General features: G+C 40.9%; 1 protein-coding gene across 1 annotated transcript in view; it reads left to right on the top strand.

Annotated features, from left to right (window-relative positions):
* Positions 1-15,380, top strand: part of WDFY3 (WD repeat and FYVE domain containing 3) — a 176,241-nt gene that overhangs the window by 114,142 nt on the left and 46,719 nt on the right. The window contains exons 32-38 of the mRNA XM_054989609.1: positions 553-687; positions 2,058-2,237; positions 5,532-5,765; positions 7,229-7,328; positions 9,649-9,809; positions 11,930-12,159; positions 14,296-14,405. Coding sequence (XP_054845584.1) covers positions 553-687; positions 2,058-2,237; positions 5,532-5,765; positions 7,229-7,328; positions 9,649-9,809; positions 11,930-12,159; positions 14,296-14,405 — 1,150 coding nt within the window. The remainder of the gene's footprint in view (positions 1-552; positions 688-2,057; positions 2,238-5,531; positions 5,766-7,228; positions 7,329-9,648; positions 9,810-11,929; positions 12,160-14,295; positions 14,406-15,380) is intronic.

Below are 15,380 nucleotides of genomic sequence, written 5' to 3'. Positions count from 1 at the left end.
ACATTATTCAGTGGAATCCCCTCTGATGTGTTGATTCATGTCAGGTGTTTACCACCCGAAAATCACACAACCTGAATGCGTCAATGGATGGTTCTGTGTAATGTGGCTTTTGAGACTTGAAGCATGTTGCACGTTTGATAAAATAGAAGTACTTTGATGTTGCCAAATGGTGATTGGTGAATATTAAAAGCTTACAGACTTCTCACCAGCCAATTGCATTGTTATAATTCCTTCATCTTTGGGGCAAGTGTAGGAGATTTCTTAGTTAATGATTGCCTTGAGCAGGGAGTCATCCATTTTTATCATATGCTTAGTAATAAACAGAAGCTGATCAGTGCTTTTGTAGAGAACTGGTGGAACAGATGACCATATGCTGTTTCACCAGTTCCAGCAAATAGATCTGTATGAATGCATCATGAAATCAAAGTACCAAACACTTGCATAATATACTTCATTACATGTGATATGCTTGTAAATGAACAAATAGCAAAGTGATGCTAGAAAGCAGATCATGTGCTGACTTACCTTTCTGTTTCTTTCCATTCAATATAGTTTGACTTGGATTCAATTTGGACATTTATATTTGGTGTTCCTGCTTCAAGTGGCACAGTGGTCTCTTCAATTCACAATGTTTGCACAGAATCTGCATTCTTATTACTGGGAATGCTCCGGAGTATGTTGAATTCAGTAAGTAGGGAAGTTGTGCGGGTAGTTTATTCCCTAATTGTAAATTAGTCTTCTGCAGTGGAAAGCTCAGAGTGGCTTTCCCCCTCTGATGAGGCTCGTTTTTGTGTTACTTTAACTATGTAACAAGAGAGTAATGTAAAGCAAAAATATTTGGTGTCTGCTCCATGGAATATTGGATCATTCTCCTAAAAAAGACAACAGAATCTACGAAACTGTGAAGATAATGGCTGCATTCAGACATCACAAACAACATATATTTTGTGTTTGGCAAGAACGTACTACGCCAAAAATGAGGAATTCATGGCTGTGGTCTTCAGTATAACCTGAACTAGTTGTTAAGTCTGAATTTTGACTGTTCAAGAAATGTTCAGAGCCTGGATTAAACTGTGGTTTGTAACAAGAAACGAAGTGAAGTTTCTTGGAGTATACCATTTTGGCATTGCAACAGATTGCAGGCTTCCTAAAGCAACAAATCTTCAGTCTTGGAGTAGTGCATAAAAGGGAGAGAGCCTGTGAACCCCAGGATTTTAGGGTATTTCTCATCATAAGCAAACTATGGTTTGTTCAGACATCTTAATCAGCCATGATTTTCTTCTTTCCATGCTGAGTTCTTTAATCATGTTGAATTAATTATTACTAAAGATTCATCTTTTGTTCAATGTTTTTTTCAGTACCCTGTAAGCATACAACTGCATAGTGTATCTTCAGATTGAATTATTGCTTGGTTATGCCAATATTAATAAATGCTTTGTGGGGCATTATAAATCTATTAATGTGATCCTATTGCACAATCCAAGAGTATGCTTTACACTCAGAAAATATAATGTTAACAAGCAACACAGCTACCATTCTGGAAGTTTGGATAAGGCCTGGTCAGCCATAAAGTTCATGAGTTGGTTTTGAGCAAATCACTATTATTCTGCTTAACCTATTTCACAGAGAGTTTCTAAAACAAATGGCATCAGACTTTAAAGCACTTTACCAAAAGTACTGTAGAAAGCAATAAATAAATGACTATCATAGCTCATTTTGCTAGTACATGGGATACCACTAGAAAGACAAAACGTCTCTGTAGAGAAAAACACAAGTACAAGACTTATATAATTATTTTCCATTTAAAGTGCAAAGTGCTCAATTGCACTTTAAATATTTAGGGATATTTCTTTATAATTTGCAATTGAGCACTTTGCACTTTAAATAGAAAATAATTATATAAGTCTTGTACTTCTGTTTTTCTCCACGGGGACTTTTTGTCTTTCTGGTGTTGTCTTAATACCCTTGTGAGCCCTTATAAGCAAGAACAAGAGATACAGCTTGCTTACTTTTAGATAATGAAAGGTAAAGTAAGAATCTTTTTCTTTTTGTTCCAGCCTTGGCAGTCGGAAGAAGAGGGTTCTTGGCTTCGTGAATATCCAGTCACTTTGATGCAGTTCTTTCGCTACTTATATCACAATGTTCCTGATCTGGCTTCAATGTGGATGAGCCCAGAGTTCCTTTGCGCATTGGCAGCCACTGTGTTCCCTTTCAATATCCGGCCATACTCAGAAATGGTAGGAGACAGGGGAGGGGAATGGTAGCTTGCTTTTTCAGTTCTCTCTTATATGTGGCATTTTAAAATGAGATCTAATTAGCCATTTAGATAGCACAAGTAGGTCGAATATACCTGAAGTTTTTGCCAAGGCCTAAATAGCGATGTGTTGCTGGGAGCCCCATCTTCTAATAGTGAGGATAGGTTTTCATGTACAGATTTCTGCAAACTTGGAGTGATTCCCCCAGTTTGGAGAAAAATACAGATTTTTTAACAGTGGGGTTAAATAAAATTGAGAGTTCTATAAAATGCCAAGATCTTATGAAACAAGTTTGCTGACGCCCAGAGCAAGAGGGGAGAGAGTAGGGGCTGACTAGAGGAGGGTTTTTTCCCCTACCCTGTGACTGCTTGTATGCCCCACCTTTTGTGTGTGTGTATTTCCAAAGTCTGTTAGTACTCCTCTTATATGAAATCCTGCCCTCCAGCCATAGTTGACTTATGGCAACCCCTGGTGGGGTTTTCATAGCAAGAGACTAACAGAGGTGGTTTTCTATTGCCTGCTTCTGCAACCCTGGTCTTCGTTGGAGGTCTCCCATCCAATTACTAAGCAAGGCCGACCCTGCTTAGCTTCTGAGTTCTGACGAGATCAGGCTCTCCTGGGCTATCCAGGTCAGGGCTGCTCCTCTTATATAGAGAACTTCTTTTCCTGCAAAAAGTAGATCAAAGATCATTCAACTATTTGCCATTTTGGAATAATATGAGAATACCTGCATCTGTCTGTATCAGTAAATGTAGTAGAATAAAACGGGGGTTTTTTGGGAGGAAAACTGACGTGGGCACAGTTGTGCGTGCCTTTCTTATCTCCAGAGTAGTCTCCTGTAAAATGCTGTATGTGAGACTGTCTTTAAAAAGCATTTGGAAGCTTCAGTTGGCACAGAATACAGTCGCTAATGTACTGGTAGAGGCCTGGGTACCATAACTCAAATATTATATTCTCTCCGCTGGTTGTCAGCCTGTTCCTGCGTCCAAGTCAAAGTGCTAGTTTTGGCATTCAAAGCACTAAATGGGTTTGGGACTAGACTATCTAAAGGACCACGCGTTTTCTCATGAGTCCCCTCAAATATGAGATCTTCCTCTTCCACCTTCATCAGAGATGCAGTGAGTGAGTGGTAGTGGTGGTCTGACTGTGTGGAATTCTCTGTGTCAGGAAGAGTTTTGGGCCGCCTGTCTGCTCCTTCTTAGATGACTGGCCAAGACACTATTATGTCATCATAAATTGGGCCTGCGTCAGTGTATAATTTTTCCTTAATTCCGAGACATGATTTTGAGTATTTCCGCAGATTTACTGCTGGTCATTTTAATTGTGTGTGTTACTTTTTATTTTCATGTTTTTGACATCTGTTTGTTACATTGGTGTTAGAATTGAAGGTGGGCAGAGGAGAGGGATTAAAAGCATTTTAATTCAATAAATCTATGCAGCCAAGTTCAGAATGAGGAAATTGATTCCAATTCTTTCTTTATAACAAAGCTCTTAAATTTGCGCCAGCTGAATTATATTGCAAGAGGAATATTTCTATTTTTGAAATGATTGCTTTCCTGTAAATTACTTTTGAGGCAACAGCTGGAGTTTCATAACTGTAATTTTAAAAAAATAATCTGCCTCTGGAACTTGAGCTATACAGAAAGGGCACATTTACTTGTTGCTCAGGAACAAGGATAAGCATTGCTGAAAAATGTCAAGGATGCATGTCATGGGCAGCAGTACTGGCAGCTCTGCCTTTATTACTTCTCTTTGTTACTTATTCTCTAAGGAAAAAGAATCGGCATAGAGACCAGACGTTTCAGATTTTGGCCGAAATCATATCTCAGAATCCGGGAGAAATTAAACATTATCCGCACCAAATACATGATGACACAACAGCGCCTTGATCAGTCATATAAAAAAGAGCCTTAACAGGCTCTCAAGAAAATGTCTGCTTGCTAAATGAATGCAAGGAGGAAGATTTTGCTATTAATGCTGTAGCTCCAGTCATACATTTTGTGGGTCCCTGCTGTGGTACAGTTTTATATTTAGGGCTGATCTTGAAACTTCCTAGTTGCACCATGAAACGTGTTAGTCTTGGCTGCAATCCCTGTTGTAAATGCACCACTGAAGTCAGTTGGGATTGGGCTCAATAGTTCTAGATGGAAATAAAGGGATAAAAATATATCTGACAAGAATCTGAACCTATGGAGATGCCTTATGCAGTCTAAACCGATTTTGTCTACCCTTGACTGGCAAAGGCTGAGATCTTTCATAATCTTGCTAATCAATATGCTTTTATTAACTGGAGAATCCCAGGGATTGAACCTGAGACTTTCTGCATGGAAGACAAGCGCTCTGACAGTTTTGCTCCCATCCCTGTCCAGCTGAAGGGACAAAAACTTCCCCTAGAAGTGGTGCAGTGGTAGATGTAGAGGAGCAGAATGCAATTGTGTTCCCATAGCCAAAAACAGAATCCTTCTTCTGGTCCTGCATAACACAGTACACATGCCTGAAGTGTCTTCTCTGCACTACTATTAAAGGTATAGGGGCCCTGTCCCTTTTGGTCTCTGGTCACTCACATTCAACGTTCTGTACTCTGTAGCTGAGCATTTTATGCTCCTGTACTCCAGTGGATCATCATGGTGACAACAACATGAAATGCATTCCCTGCTCTTTTCTCTCTTAGCATAGGTTGTGCTCTGTCCTTTCAGCAGTAGCCAGGGACACACACATGGGGAGAGTGCCTCACGAAGAAGGAATTGAGAGTTAGTGTAATGTCAGGCTCAGACCAGAGACCTGGGTTGAAATAATCTGCTCAGTCGGTGGCCTTATTAATTCACTCTCTGACAATAGTGGTGAGAATAAAATGAGATAATCCCAACACTCACTGACACAAACTCCTTAGAGATATGCAGGTGTCATGTATAGATTAGCATTCCACTTTCACAAATCATTCAAGGAGTAAAAGGAAGTCTGTGCTGTGATGGACTCAGCCTGTCTAGTAATGCGTATTTGCGAATTGAGAGTAACAGTCCTAAGAAATGTTTCAGGTGGGTAGCCATGTTGGTCTTCAGTAGAACAGCAAGATTCGACTCCGGTAGGTATCTGATGAAGGAGGCTTTGACTCTCAAAAGCTTATACCCTGAAAATCTTGTTGGTCTTTAAGGTACTACTGAACTTGAATCTTGCAGTCCTGAGAAATGACTTACGTATAGAAGCAGCATATCAAATGTTAAATATATCCTTTCTTCTTGCCTCACCCACTGTATTAATGATACCTGTTTTAAATAGGTTACTGATTTGGATGACGAAGTTGGATCCCCAGCTGAAGAATTTAAAGCATTTGCCTCCGATACAGGGATGAACCGGAGTCAATCAGAATATTGCAATGTAGGGTCCAAGACCTACTTGACAAACCATCCTGCTAAGAAGTTTGTGTTTGACTTCATGCGTGTGCTGATAATTGATAACCTCTGCCTTACACCTGCAAGCAAGCAGACTCCACTAATAGACCTTCTTCTGGAGGTAGAATTGATCTGTTTTCATGGTTTCCAAAAATAAAGTGTATTGGTTATAAGGAATACATTTCTTGCTTTTATGAATATTGATTAAGCAAGTATCATACAGGTTGACAAGTGTCAGGTTAAATCCTGCTTCTCCCTTGCCATGGAGCTAGATAGTCTTATTAGTTCCACTTCTGTCTTTGCCATCCTTCTGAAAAACCGCTGAAAATGTTGGAGAGAAAGACAGAAGGGTGACCGAGAAAGAGAACGGTCTTCTTGTATGTCCATGTGCTTCTCCCAGCTGTACTTTCTAAAGCATCTTTTGATTGAGCAGGAGAAAGCACGAAAATTCTTTTTGTGTATCACTTCACAAAAGAGTGAGGGAAAAAAGGCAAGAGACTGTGCAAATTTGTGTTCTTCCCTGTATTTTCCTCTATCTCCCTCCTCCAGCTTTTGGTCAAACTAGATGCTACATATACCATGTGATCACCATGAGGCTAGCAGCAAATTCCCTGTGCAAGTACTGAAAGGTGCTGTTTTGCACTAGAACCATGGATCCTGCCTCACCCTCCCTGTACTTTTTTTTCAACCCAGAGTGATCCTAGGGGAGAGTACTTTGCCCCTTCTTGGGGGATGCTTAAAGTGCAAGCATTTACACTCCCTCAGATCTCTGGAGCGACCATGTGGTATACGTAATGTGTAGTTTGGACCTTTGAAACCACTCGAGAAGGAAAACAAAAAATTGTGTGAGTGACAGGATCTTGTTTGCGTATTTGCTCTTCTCCCACTCCCCTGTCTGTATTGCACAAAGTAGAAGGATTGGACACCACTTGGGAAGGGAGTCTCTCACACACACATTCACTCACACTGCCCCCTTCCCAAGTTCTTAGGGACACACCATTAAAGTTACAGTAGCATCTCTTATAATGGAATCCCAACATTTTCAATCCAAATTTATATCGGGATTCCCTTGAAAATATTTTTCTTTCTGTCTCTAGAAGCATCTAAATTTACTTTTTAATAACCATTGCATCAAGACATTTGCCCATTTTAAAGGGAAAGCATAACTTAGGTGTTTTTACACCTTTTTTACACCCAGTTTGGTGTAGTGGTTAAGAGCGCAGGACTCTAATCTGGAGAGCTGTGTTTGATTCCCCACTCCTCCACTTGAAGCCAGCTGGGTGACCTTGGGCTAGTCACGGCTCTCTGGAGCTCTCTCAGCCCCACCCACCTCACAGGGTGTTTTGTTGTGGGGATAATAATGGCATACTTTGTAAACCGCTCTGAGTGGGCATTAAGTTGTCCTGAAGGGCGGTATATAAATTGAATGTTGTTGTTGTTATTTTGGATGTTAGAAATGGGTCTCATTCTAGAAAACATTTCATGTGATTTATGAGCATTGACCAATACAGTGCAAGGATATACAGCAACTGCTTAAGGCAGCTTCTATTCCTCTTTCCTTATTATCCATTCTTTCTTTTCTAGGCCTCTCCTGAGAGATCAACAAGGGCACAGCAGAAAGAATTTCAGACCTATATTTTGGACAGTGTAATGGACCACTTGCTTGCTGCTGATGTTTTACTGGGTAACACTTACTTTGCTTGTAATCCTATTCGTTTGGTAACTTTGACACAACACAATATTGTGTTTCTCAAAAAGGATGATTCAGAGCTAGAGAAAGTATGGAAGAGGGAAACCAAAGTGATTAAGAGATTGGAGCACCTTTCCTATGAGGAAAAGCTAAAGAGTCTGAGACCTTTCAGTTTACGCACACATACACAAAGGACAAATGGGGAGGAGACATTTATTATTTATTTATTTATTTATTTATTTTTAATCCGCCCTGCCCGCAAGCGGGCTCAGGGCGAGGTACAACATTGATTAAAATACAACTGAAAATCAATTAAAAACAGATAAAATACTGTGCCCCTTTTGGGGCAACCAGCGGGAGTGGACTCTCCATACCCCTTGTAGAGTGAGACCGGTGGAAGGCTTGGCAATGATGGGCTAAAATTACCCTCCACCATATGCCTGGCAGAACATTTCTGTCTTACAGGCCCACCTAAATGAAACAAGATCCTGGCGGGCCCGAATGTCCTCAGACAGAGAGTTCCACCAGGTTGGGGCCAGGACCGAAAAGGCCCTGGCCCTGGTAGAGGTCAGCCAAGCCTTCCTAGGGCCAGGGACCACCAGTAGATGTTTTCTGGTTGAATGAAGTGCTCTCTGGGGCACATACAGGGAGAGACGGTCCCTTAAATATGCTGGTCCCAGTCCGTTTAGGGCTTTATAGGTCAAAATCAACACCTTGAACTGGATCTGGAATTCTACTGGGAGCCAGTGAAGCTGCTGCAAGATAGGTGTAATGTGTGTCCTACATGAAGCTCCAGTTAGGACACGTGCAGCAGCATTCTGGACCCGCTGAAGTTTTCAAATCAAGCCCAAGGGCAGCCCTGTGTAGAGCGGGTTACAGTAGTCTAACCTGGAGGTGACCGTTGCATGGATCACTGTCGTTAGGTCCTGAGCCGAGAGCCGACATGACAGAGGCTCTTAAAATTAGGCAAAGAAATTAGACTCAGAGAACTTTTTCTCCTTTTCCCTCAATACCCATTGAGGGCACCCATTGAAATTAATGAACAATAGATTCAGAACAGACAAAAGGGAATACTTCGGTCAATTAATAGTTGAATTGTGTAGTTCACTGGCATTTGATGCTGTGGTGGCCACAAGCCTGGGTGGCTTCAAAGTAGAGTTAGACAGATTCATGGATGGGAGGTTCATCAGTAGCTACTATCCCTGCTGACTAAAGAGAACCTCTGTAGTCAGAGGCAGTGAAGCTCTGCTCTGTTCTGCTCTGTTAAATTCATTTATTTAAGCTGAAACGTAGCAGGAAGTAGATGAGTTATATGAGTCCATCCTACTTCATTTGTGAAGTTTAACACTGATACTTGTATGTATTTGTGATACTCTTCTTCTGGAAAGTGATGTGCCTGTTTCTAGCTTGCCTATGCCTTATGCCATTTATACTATTATAAGTAATTAATCTCCCAGAACCAGTTTGGTGTAGTCGTTAAGAGCGGTGGGACTATAATCTGGAGAACCGGGTTTAATTTCCCACTCCTCCGCTTGAAGACAGCTGGGTGACCTTGAGTCAGTCACAGCTTCTCAGAGCTGTCTCAGCCCACCCACCTCATAGGGTGACTGTCGTGAGGATAATAATAACACACTTTGTAAACCGCTCTGAGTGGGCGTTAAGTTGTCCTGAAGGGTAGTATATGAATAATTCTCCTCCATTTGTGTAATTTACTTAAATTAAAGCTGCATTCACACATCGTGTCAGATCTCTGTTCAGGACAGGACCAATTACAACTAGTTCTTATGCTTGGGCACCCCTTCTCATTCCCTTTCAGAATGGAGTGTAGTTGGAGGCTTCCTGGTTACAATAACCTTGAATCATACTCCAGTTTCCTGTGATGTCTGAATGTAAGTGCCTGGGAGAACTGGAGTTTGTTTCCACCCCACAAACTGGAATTCTAAATTTCAGTTGAATCCCAATTTAGAATCCCTGTTTGCAAAGAGGAAACCAGCTGTTGCTTTCTCATGTGCCTGCATCCAGACATCATGGTAAATTGTTCAAGGCTTTGGAAATCAGAAAGGTCGTGATGGCACTTCATGCATGGGGCAGGATGGGTGGGAAGCATACAAGCATGGCAACATGTGTCTGGGTTTGTCATGGAAAAATGGACGTTTGTCATGATGACATCCGATAGTGGGCTAAAAAAAAGTTATTCACACAAAAATAAGGTTTTATGTGTATTCTTTTTAATACTAGTTCTCCTGGCGTAGATTTTCTCCGCATATGCATGAATTACTTTCTAAATTCTTGTGATGTTCTCATTGTAATTTAGGTGAGGATGCATCTCTACCTATTACAAGTGGAGGAAGCTACCAAGTCCTTGTCAACAATGTGTTCTATTTCACACAGCGAGTAGTGGATAAGCTTTGGCAAGGCATGTTTAATAAGGAATCCAAGCTGCTTATAGATTTCATAATCCAGTTAATTGCACAGGTATGCACAAATTTTTCGTATATTGTTTGCTTCAAATGATTAATATAGGTTGATGCAGAAATCATCCAAGGTGTTTTTCTTGTACTGGACTATCCAAGTATATAAATTATGAAGATAACAATGTTTCATGTTTATTTCATGCAGTTGAGATGAAATACTATGAAAATTAAACTGTGAGCCATTGACCAAAAAACAGCTTTTGGAACTGTTTCCACCTAGCACTATAGTATTTTATTTTACTTCATTTATAGCCCACCATTCTCATTGAGACTCAAGGCACATTACAAAAGAATAAATACCAATAAATACATACCAATAAACAATACAATAAAACTGGATCACAAGGTTGGAGAAGAGTGTAATAAAAACAGTGTAATACATCTGATAAACTGGATTACACAATTGGAAAACAAAGACAGGATAGTACTCCCAATAAACAATGCAATGTTGTATGTGTGGGGGAGGACTGCTTAAAATTTTAACTGCTAACTAAAACCCTGCTTCAGAGACGAGTAAATTTCACAAATGAACCAAAGCATTCCTAATATGTCTTTCTTCTCCTAACTTTTTTTGAAGAAGCTTCTTTGTTGCTGTTTTCTTTTTCCACGTAGGTGAGTCAGAATATTGTAATTAGATACTTGATGCAAAAGCTGTTTGATGCCTATTCATTGCTTTCCTTACTGTAATGTTTAAAAAAAATTCACCTTAGTAACAGCAATCTTCTTATTCAACCGCTATGTAAAGTCTTTAGGAGAAAACGTTCACAGCTATGGACTTGGGTGTCATCAATACATGGATGACACCCAGCTCTATATCTCGCTATCCAAATCTTTTGGTGACGCAGTAGAAGTCTTGAGTCATGGTTTGACTGCTGTGGTCAAATTCCTTAAAACAAACAAATTGAAACTGATCCCAGAGAAGATGGAAGTGATACTGGTTGAGGAGGCAGAGATCTTGAAGGACATTATGCTCCCCACTTTTGATGGGGTTCGATTGACTCTTGCAGATTCACTTAAGAGCCGGTGGGTTATACTGGATTCAGCATTGCTACTAGATAAGCAAGTTCATGCAGCTGCAAAAAATGCTTTCTACAACCTCTGTCTAGCCCAGAAGATGGCCCCCTACCTTGACATAGCCAATCTGGCCACTGGGAACCATGCCATGGTAACCTCAAGACTAAATTACTGTAATGTTCTCTACATAGGTCTCCCCTCAAAGTCAAGTTGGAGACCCTAGTTGGTGCAGAATGCCGCAGCTTGGTTATCATCAGGAGCTAGGCAGAGCATGCATATTACTCCAATTCTGCCGTCATTCCATTGGCTACCCATCAGTTACTGGCTTCAGTTCAAAGTTTTTTCTACCACACACAAAACCCTTCACGGCCTTGGTCCCTCATATCTGCAGGACCACCGTCTCCCTGTGCTCCACTATGACAGCTTTGCTCATTTTGAAGACGATCTTCTTCAGGTGCCACCCCACAAATAGGCAACGTGAACAAATGCCCACACTTATGCATTCTTTGTTGTGTTCCTCACCTAATGGAATGTCCTGCCTGATGAGATCAGGAGGGTTCTCTCTCTCCCGGCTTTCTGCAAACCGTGCAACACGGAATTGTTCCGGAGGGTGCTTTTACACAGATAAGAGGGCTATTCTGTAAGGAAATGGTTCAGAGAGATGCTTTGGTAAAGGGAGAGGGACAGTGACCTATACTACTATGTAGCTGTCAGTTTGCTCCTGCTGGGTCGTTTCTGCATCATTTAAATATGTCACATTAAATTGCTTATGCTTAGTTCCAGCTCTGAATCGATTTCCTCTTGTTTTCAAATTTCTGCAATCCGTACCCTGTTGCATTGTTTATTGACCGTCCCAGCTGCTGATTGCATTGACGGACACAGCGTAATCCACCTTGAGCCTCAGTGAGAAGGCTGGACTATAAATAACATAAACAAAATAAAATGAGGAAGTCTTAGACAATAACGATGCAAACCACATTTTAAGAGAACATTTTTAGGCAGTCGAACATTTCATCTGAATGGACAAAGTTAATGCGAGCAGTATTTTTTTAAAGCTTGTTCGATTGTGTAGAAAGGTCATTGTTAAATATGTTCGTTTTTGTTTAGTCAAAAAGGAGGTCTCAGGGATTATCGCTTGATGCCATTTATCACTGCCTGAATAGAACCATCTTATACCAGTTCTCGAGGCCGCACAAAACTGTTCCCCAGCAAGTTGCTCTCCTTGACTCGCTAAGGATGCTCACTGTTAATCGAAACTTGATCCTGGGACCTGGAAATCATGACCAAGAGTTCGTCAGCTGCTTGGCTCATTGCTTGATTAACTTGCACGCAGGCAGGTGAGTGACCCAGAGGGCATTCTTTGTACACTGGTTGGTTTAGTAAATTGTCCAGAGTGTGTCAGTGGTGCTCTCTTTCTCTTCCTGTTTTTTTTCTTTTTGGCTTTGATTTATAAAGAGTCAAGTTATTCAATTACCTGTCTATGTTGTTTGCCCGTGTATGGGCAAATCTGCCAGTTTGGAGTAGTGGTTAAGAGCATGTGTCTCTAATCTGGAGAGCAGGGTTTGATTCCCCAGTCCTCCGCTTGAAGCCAGCTGGGTGAACTTGGTTCAGTCACAGCTTCTAGGAGCTCTTTCAGCCCCACCCACCTCACAGGGTGTTTTGTTGTGGGGATAATAATGACAAAATCCACAACAACCATCGTTCTCCGGCCGTGAAAGCCTTCGACAATAATGACATACTTTGTAAACCGCTCTGAGTGGGCATTGTCCTGAAGGGTGGTATATAAATTGAATGTTGTTGTTAAGAAAATGACTTCATGTTAAAACTCCCATCCCAACACAAAAAGTCATCCAGTTTTGGGGTGAAGAGAAAGATAAAAAAGGGGAATTCTTCACAGGTTCTGTGATGTGAGCCTGACATCCTTCAGGCTTCACTTTTTTGCATGGCAGATACGTGTTCTAACAAGTTGAATGCCAAGTTGTTCATGGCCCCCCACCCCCACCCCACCCCACCCCCATGTATTTGTCAGGTGAGCTATGTTGAATACAGCCAGGCTCTGTCTTCTACAAAAGGTATATCAGTCTTCACCATTAGATAAACCTGTTTTTTCTTCAAACATAATTTGGTTTAGCATTTATTCAAAAATTTCAAATTGTCACCAGCTGCCCTGAACTTGAAAAGGAGAATGGAAAAAATATTCTGAGTAACTTATTCAGACTTTGCTGTTTAAATAACATTATTGTGATCATATGAAAGAACTTCTGAAGAGAAATGTGTGAATTGCCGTGCTTATAGTGTCTCCACCCCCCCCACCCCCCCGCAACAGTCCACATGTGAAAACTGTTTAACCTCAAGCTTGGGAGATTAGAGTGTTTTGAGACACAACTACCCATTTCTTGCCCTTCACCATAAAAAAGCCTGAGGCCTGGTCTAGAAAAGTGGTTTAGCATATGTTAAACTATTTCTGTACCATAGAACTTCTAACTACAGGTTACAGATTGCTTTCCCCATCATACTTTAGACTAGCAAGATCTGATTCTAGAATAAGCTTTCATGGCCTATAATCTTCATCATATGCATTTAATGGGCCCTTATGAGACAAAATATTTATGAATGAGCTTATCTGTGCTGCAATAGCTAACTCTCTGAACTTATTTTACCCATCTAAATTCTCGTGTCACTCCGTAACTGAATTTCTCTTGTTTCTGCCAGTGGTGATGTACTTCAGCTGGCAAATGGATCATTCTCACAACCCACACAAAGCTCCTCTGTGTTTTTTTTAAAAAAAGCAGATTAGTCCAAGTACACACTGAACTTTTAGTATTAGCCAAGATGACAGTAAGTTTTTAGGGAGTGATACCACAGGTTGGTTATAGTACCATACTCCCCATACTAGTTAAGTATGTATGTGTCTCTTGGGGATTCAGAATAGCCAGTTAAACATATGGCAACTTTTATCTAATTCTGAACCTTAGCTCAAAAAATCTACACAGCTGTGCAAGAAACCAGGGAAGATACCTTTGCAAGTCTGGGTTTGCCGGTAAATTTTCAACTTGACAAAAAATGACCAAAAACTTGACAACTAACCCATGGGATCTTGGTAGCCACTTTTGTTTGCCTAGGCAACCAGACAACATTTGGCTGCTGAAATCTGGCAAGGTAGTCTCATGAGATTCCAGTGCTCATTGACTGCATCACAAAGCAGAAGGAAGGACAGTGGCAGAGGGTGGGAGGAGTGAGCTGAGCAGCTATGAAGGTAGGAGGCAAGGGCGGTGGCGGGGGGAATCAGGGCCAGTAGGAAAGAAAAACTGAAATGGGGACTATTCCCCTCCCTGTAAGTCTTGTGGGTGAATGTTTAACACCTTTTATTTCTCAGTTGATCTGCTTTGTTCTCCAACCACCTTCCCTTTACCTATTTGCCAAGCAAGTACCTTCCTATTGCTTCTTATAATCTTTATGAATGATCTCTGCAGCAGCGTAGATGGCTTTGGCCTGGAAGCGGAAGCCAGGATGACTACTTGGCACATCATGATCCCTTCTGACATAGAGCCAGATGGAGTCTACAGTCAAGATGTTAGCGAAGGTAATAACACATAATAAAGCAGCTAAAGGTTATTTGTCTTCCATGTCCATTAATACCATTAGCTAGTTATATATTTCTCATACGCTTCTGTTGACTCCCTGGTCTTTCTGCTTGGAGTTTGTTTGTTTGTTTGCTGGAGTGGGAAAGGGAAGATTAGAAATTGTAAATAGAACAGACACCTAGAATACTGTATTGAATTATGCTGCATTGTAGGCTGTATTATTAAAATATTAGTCTATCCGGGTCTAATTGACAGCAAATAGAAGGTAATCTCAAGTATATGAACTGGTCATGCTAATTATATAGCCTGCATTCTGTTGTAAGATGATCCTGGTAAACAGCAGTCAGGAATAATTAGGATTAGGTCTAATCCCCATCTCTCAGTAGAATCAGCAGGACCTGTCACTCACGGCAAATAGCAGTCGACCCTGTGCTCAGCAGAAGAAATGGTTTATTGTAGGTCTGCTTTGAAAAGCTCCAAAGAGAGCACTTAAAATGCAGACAGTTGAAAGGGAAGAATAAACCAACCTCTAAATGAGCCACGAAGATAAAATAGGGAAAAGAAAACTTGATAAAATTCAGAACACAGAGTTGTCCAAATATACTGACTGAGCTCTCTTCTCTTCTCCTGCCTTGTCCTGGTACTCACTCCAAAGAAAAATAGTTTAACATATTGTGGGTCTTGTAAAAATTATATTTTATTATCTTTTCTCTGCATCACTACCCAGATATGCCCATATATACAAAGAAAGAGTGTGTGTGAGTGTATATCGGCACAGAGCCTGAACATTTGCTAAAAATCAAAACCTAGCCATTGCGCATGGTTCTCTGGGGTGGCAAAATCACTATATCCCTTGGCGTATCATACAGTGATAAAATGGATTAACGTTGGATAATATGGTGGGAACCAGTTGAACTTTAGACCCGGAATCCAGTGAGGACTATGAGGGGACGTGACTCTAGTTTTGTTCTATT

The sequence above is a fragment of the Eublepharis macularius genome, chromosome 10 (genome assembly GCF_028583425.1).
Source record: "Eublepharis macularius isolate TG4126 chromosome 10, MPM_Emac_v1.0, whole genome shotgun sequence".
NCBI lineage: Eukaryota > Metazoa > Chordata > Lepidosauria > Squamata > Eublepharidae > Eublepharis > Eublepharis macularius.
This window is presented reverse-complemented; position numbering and strand designations above follow the sequence as displayed.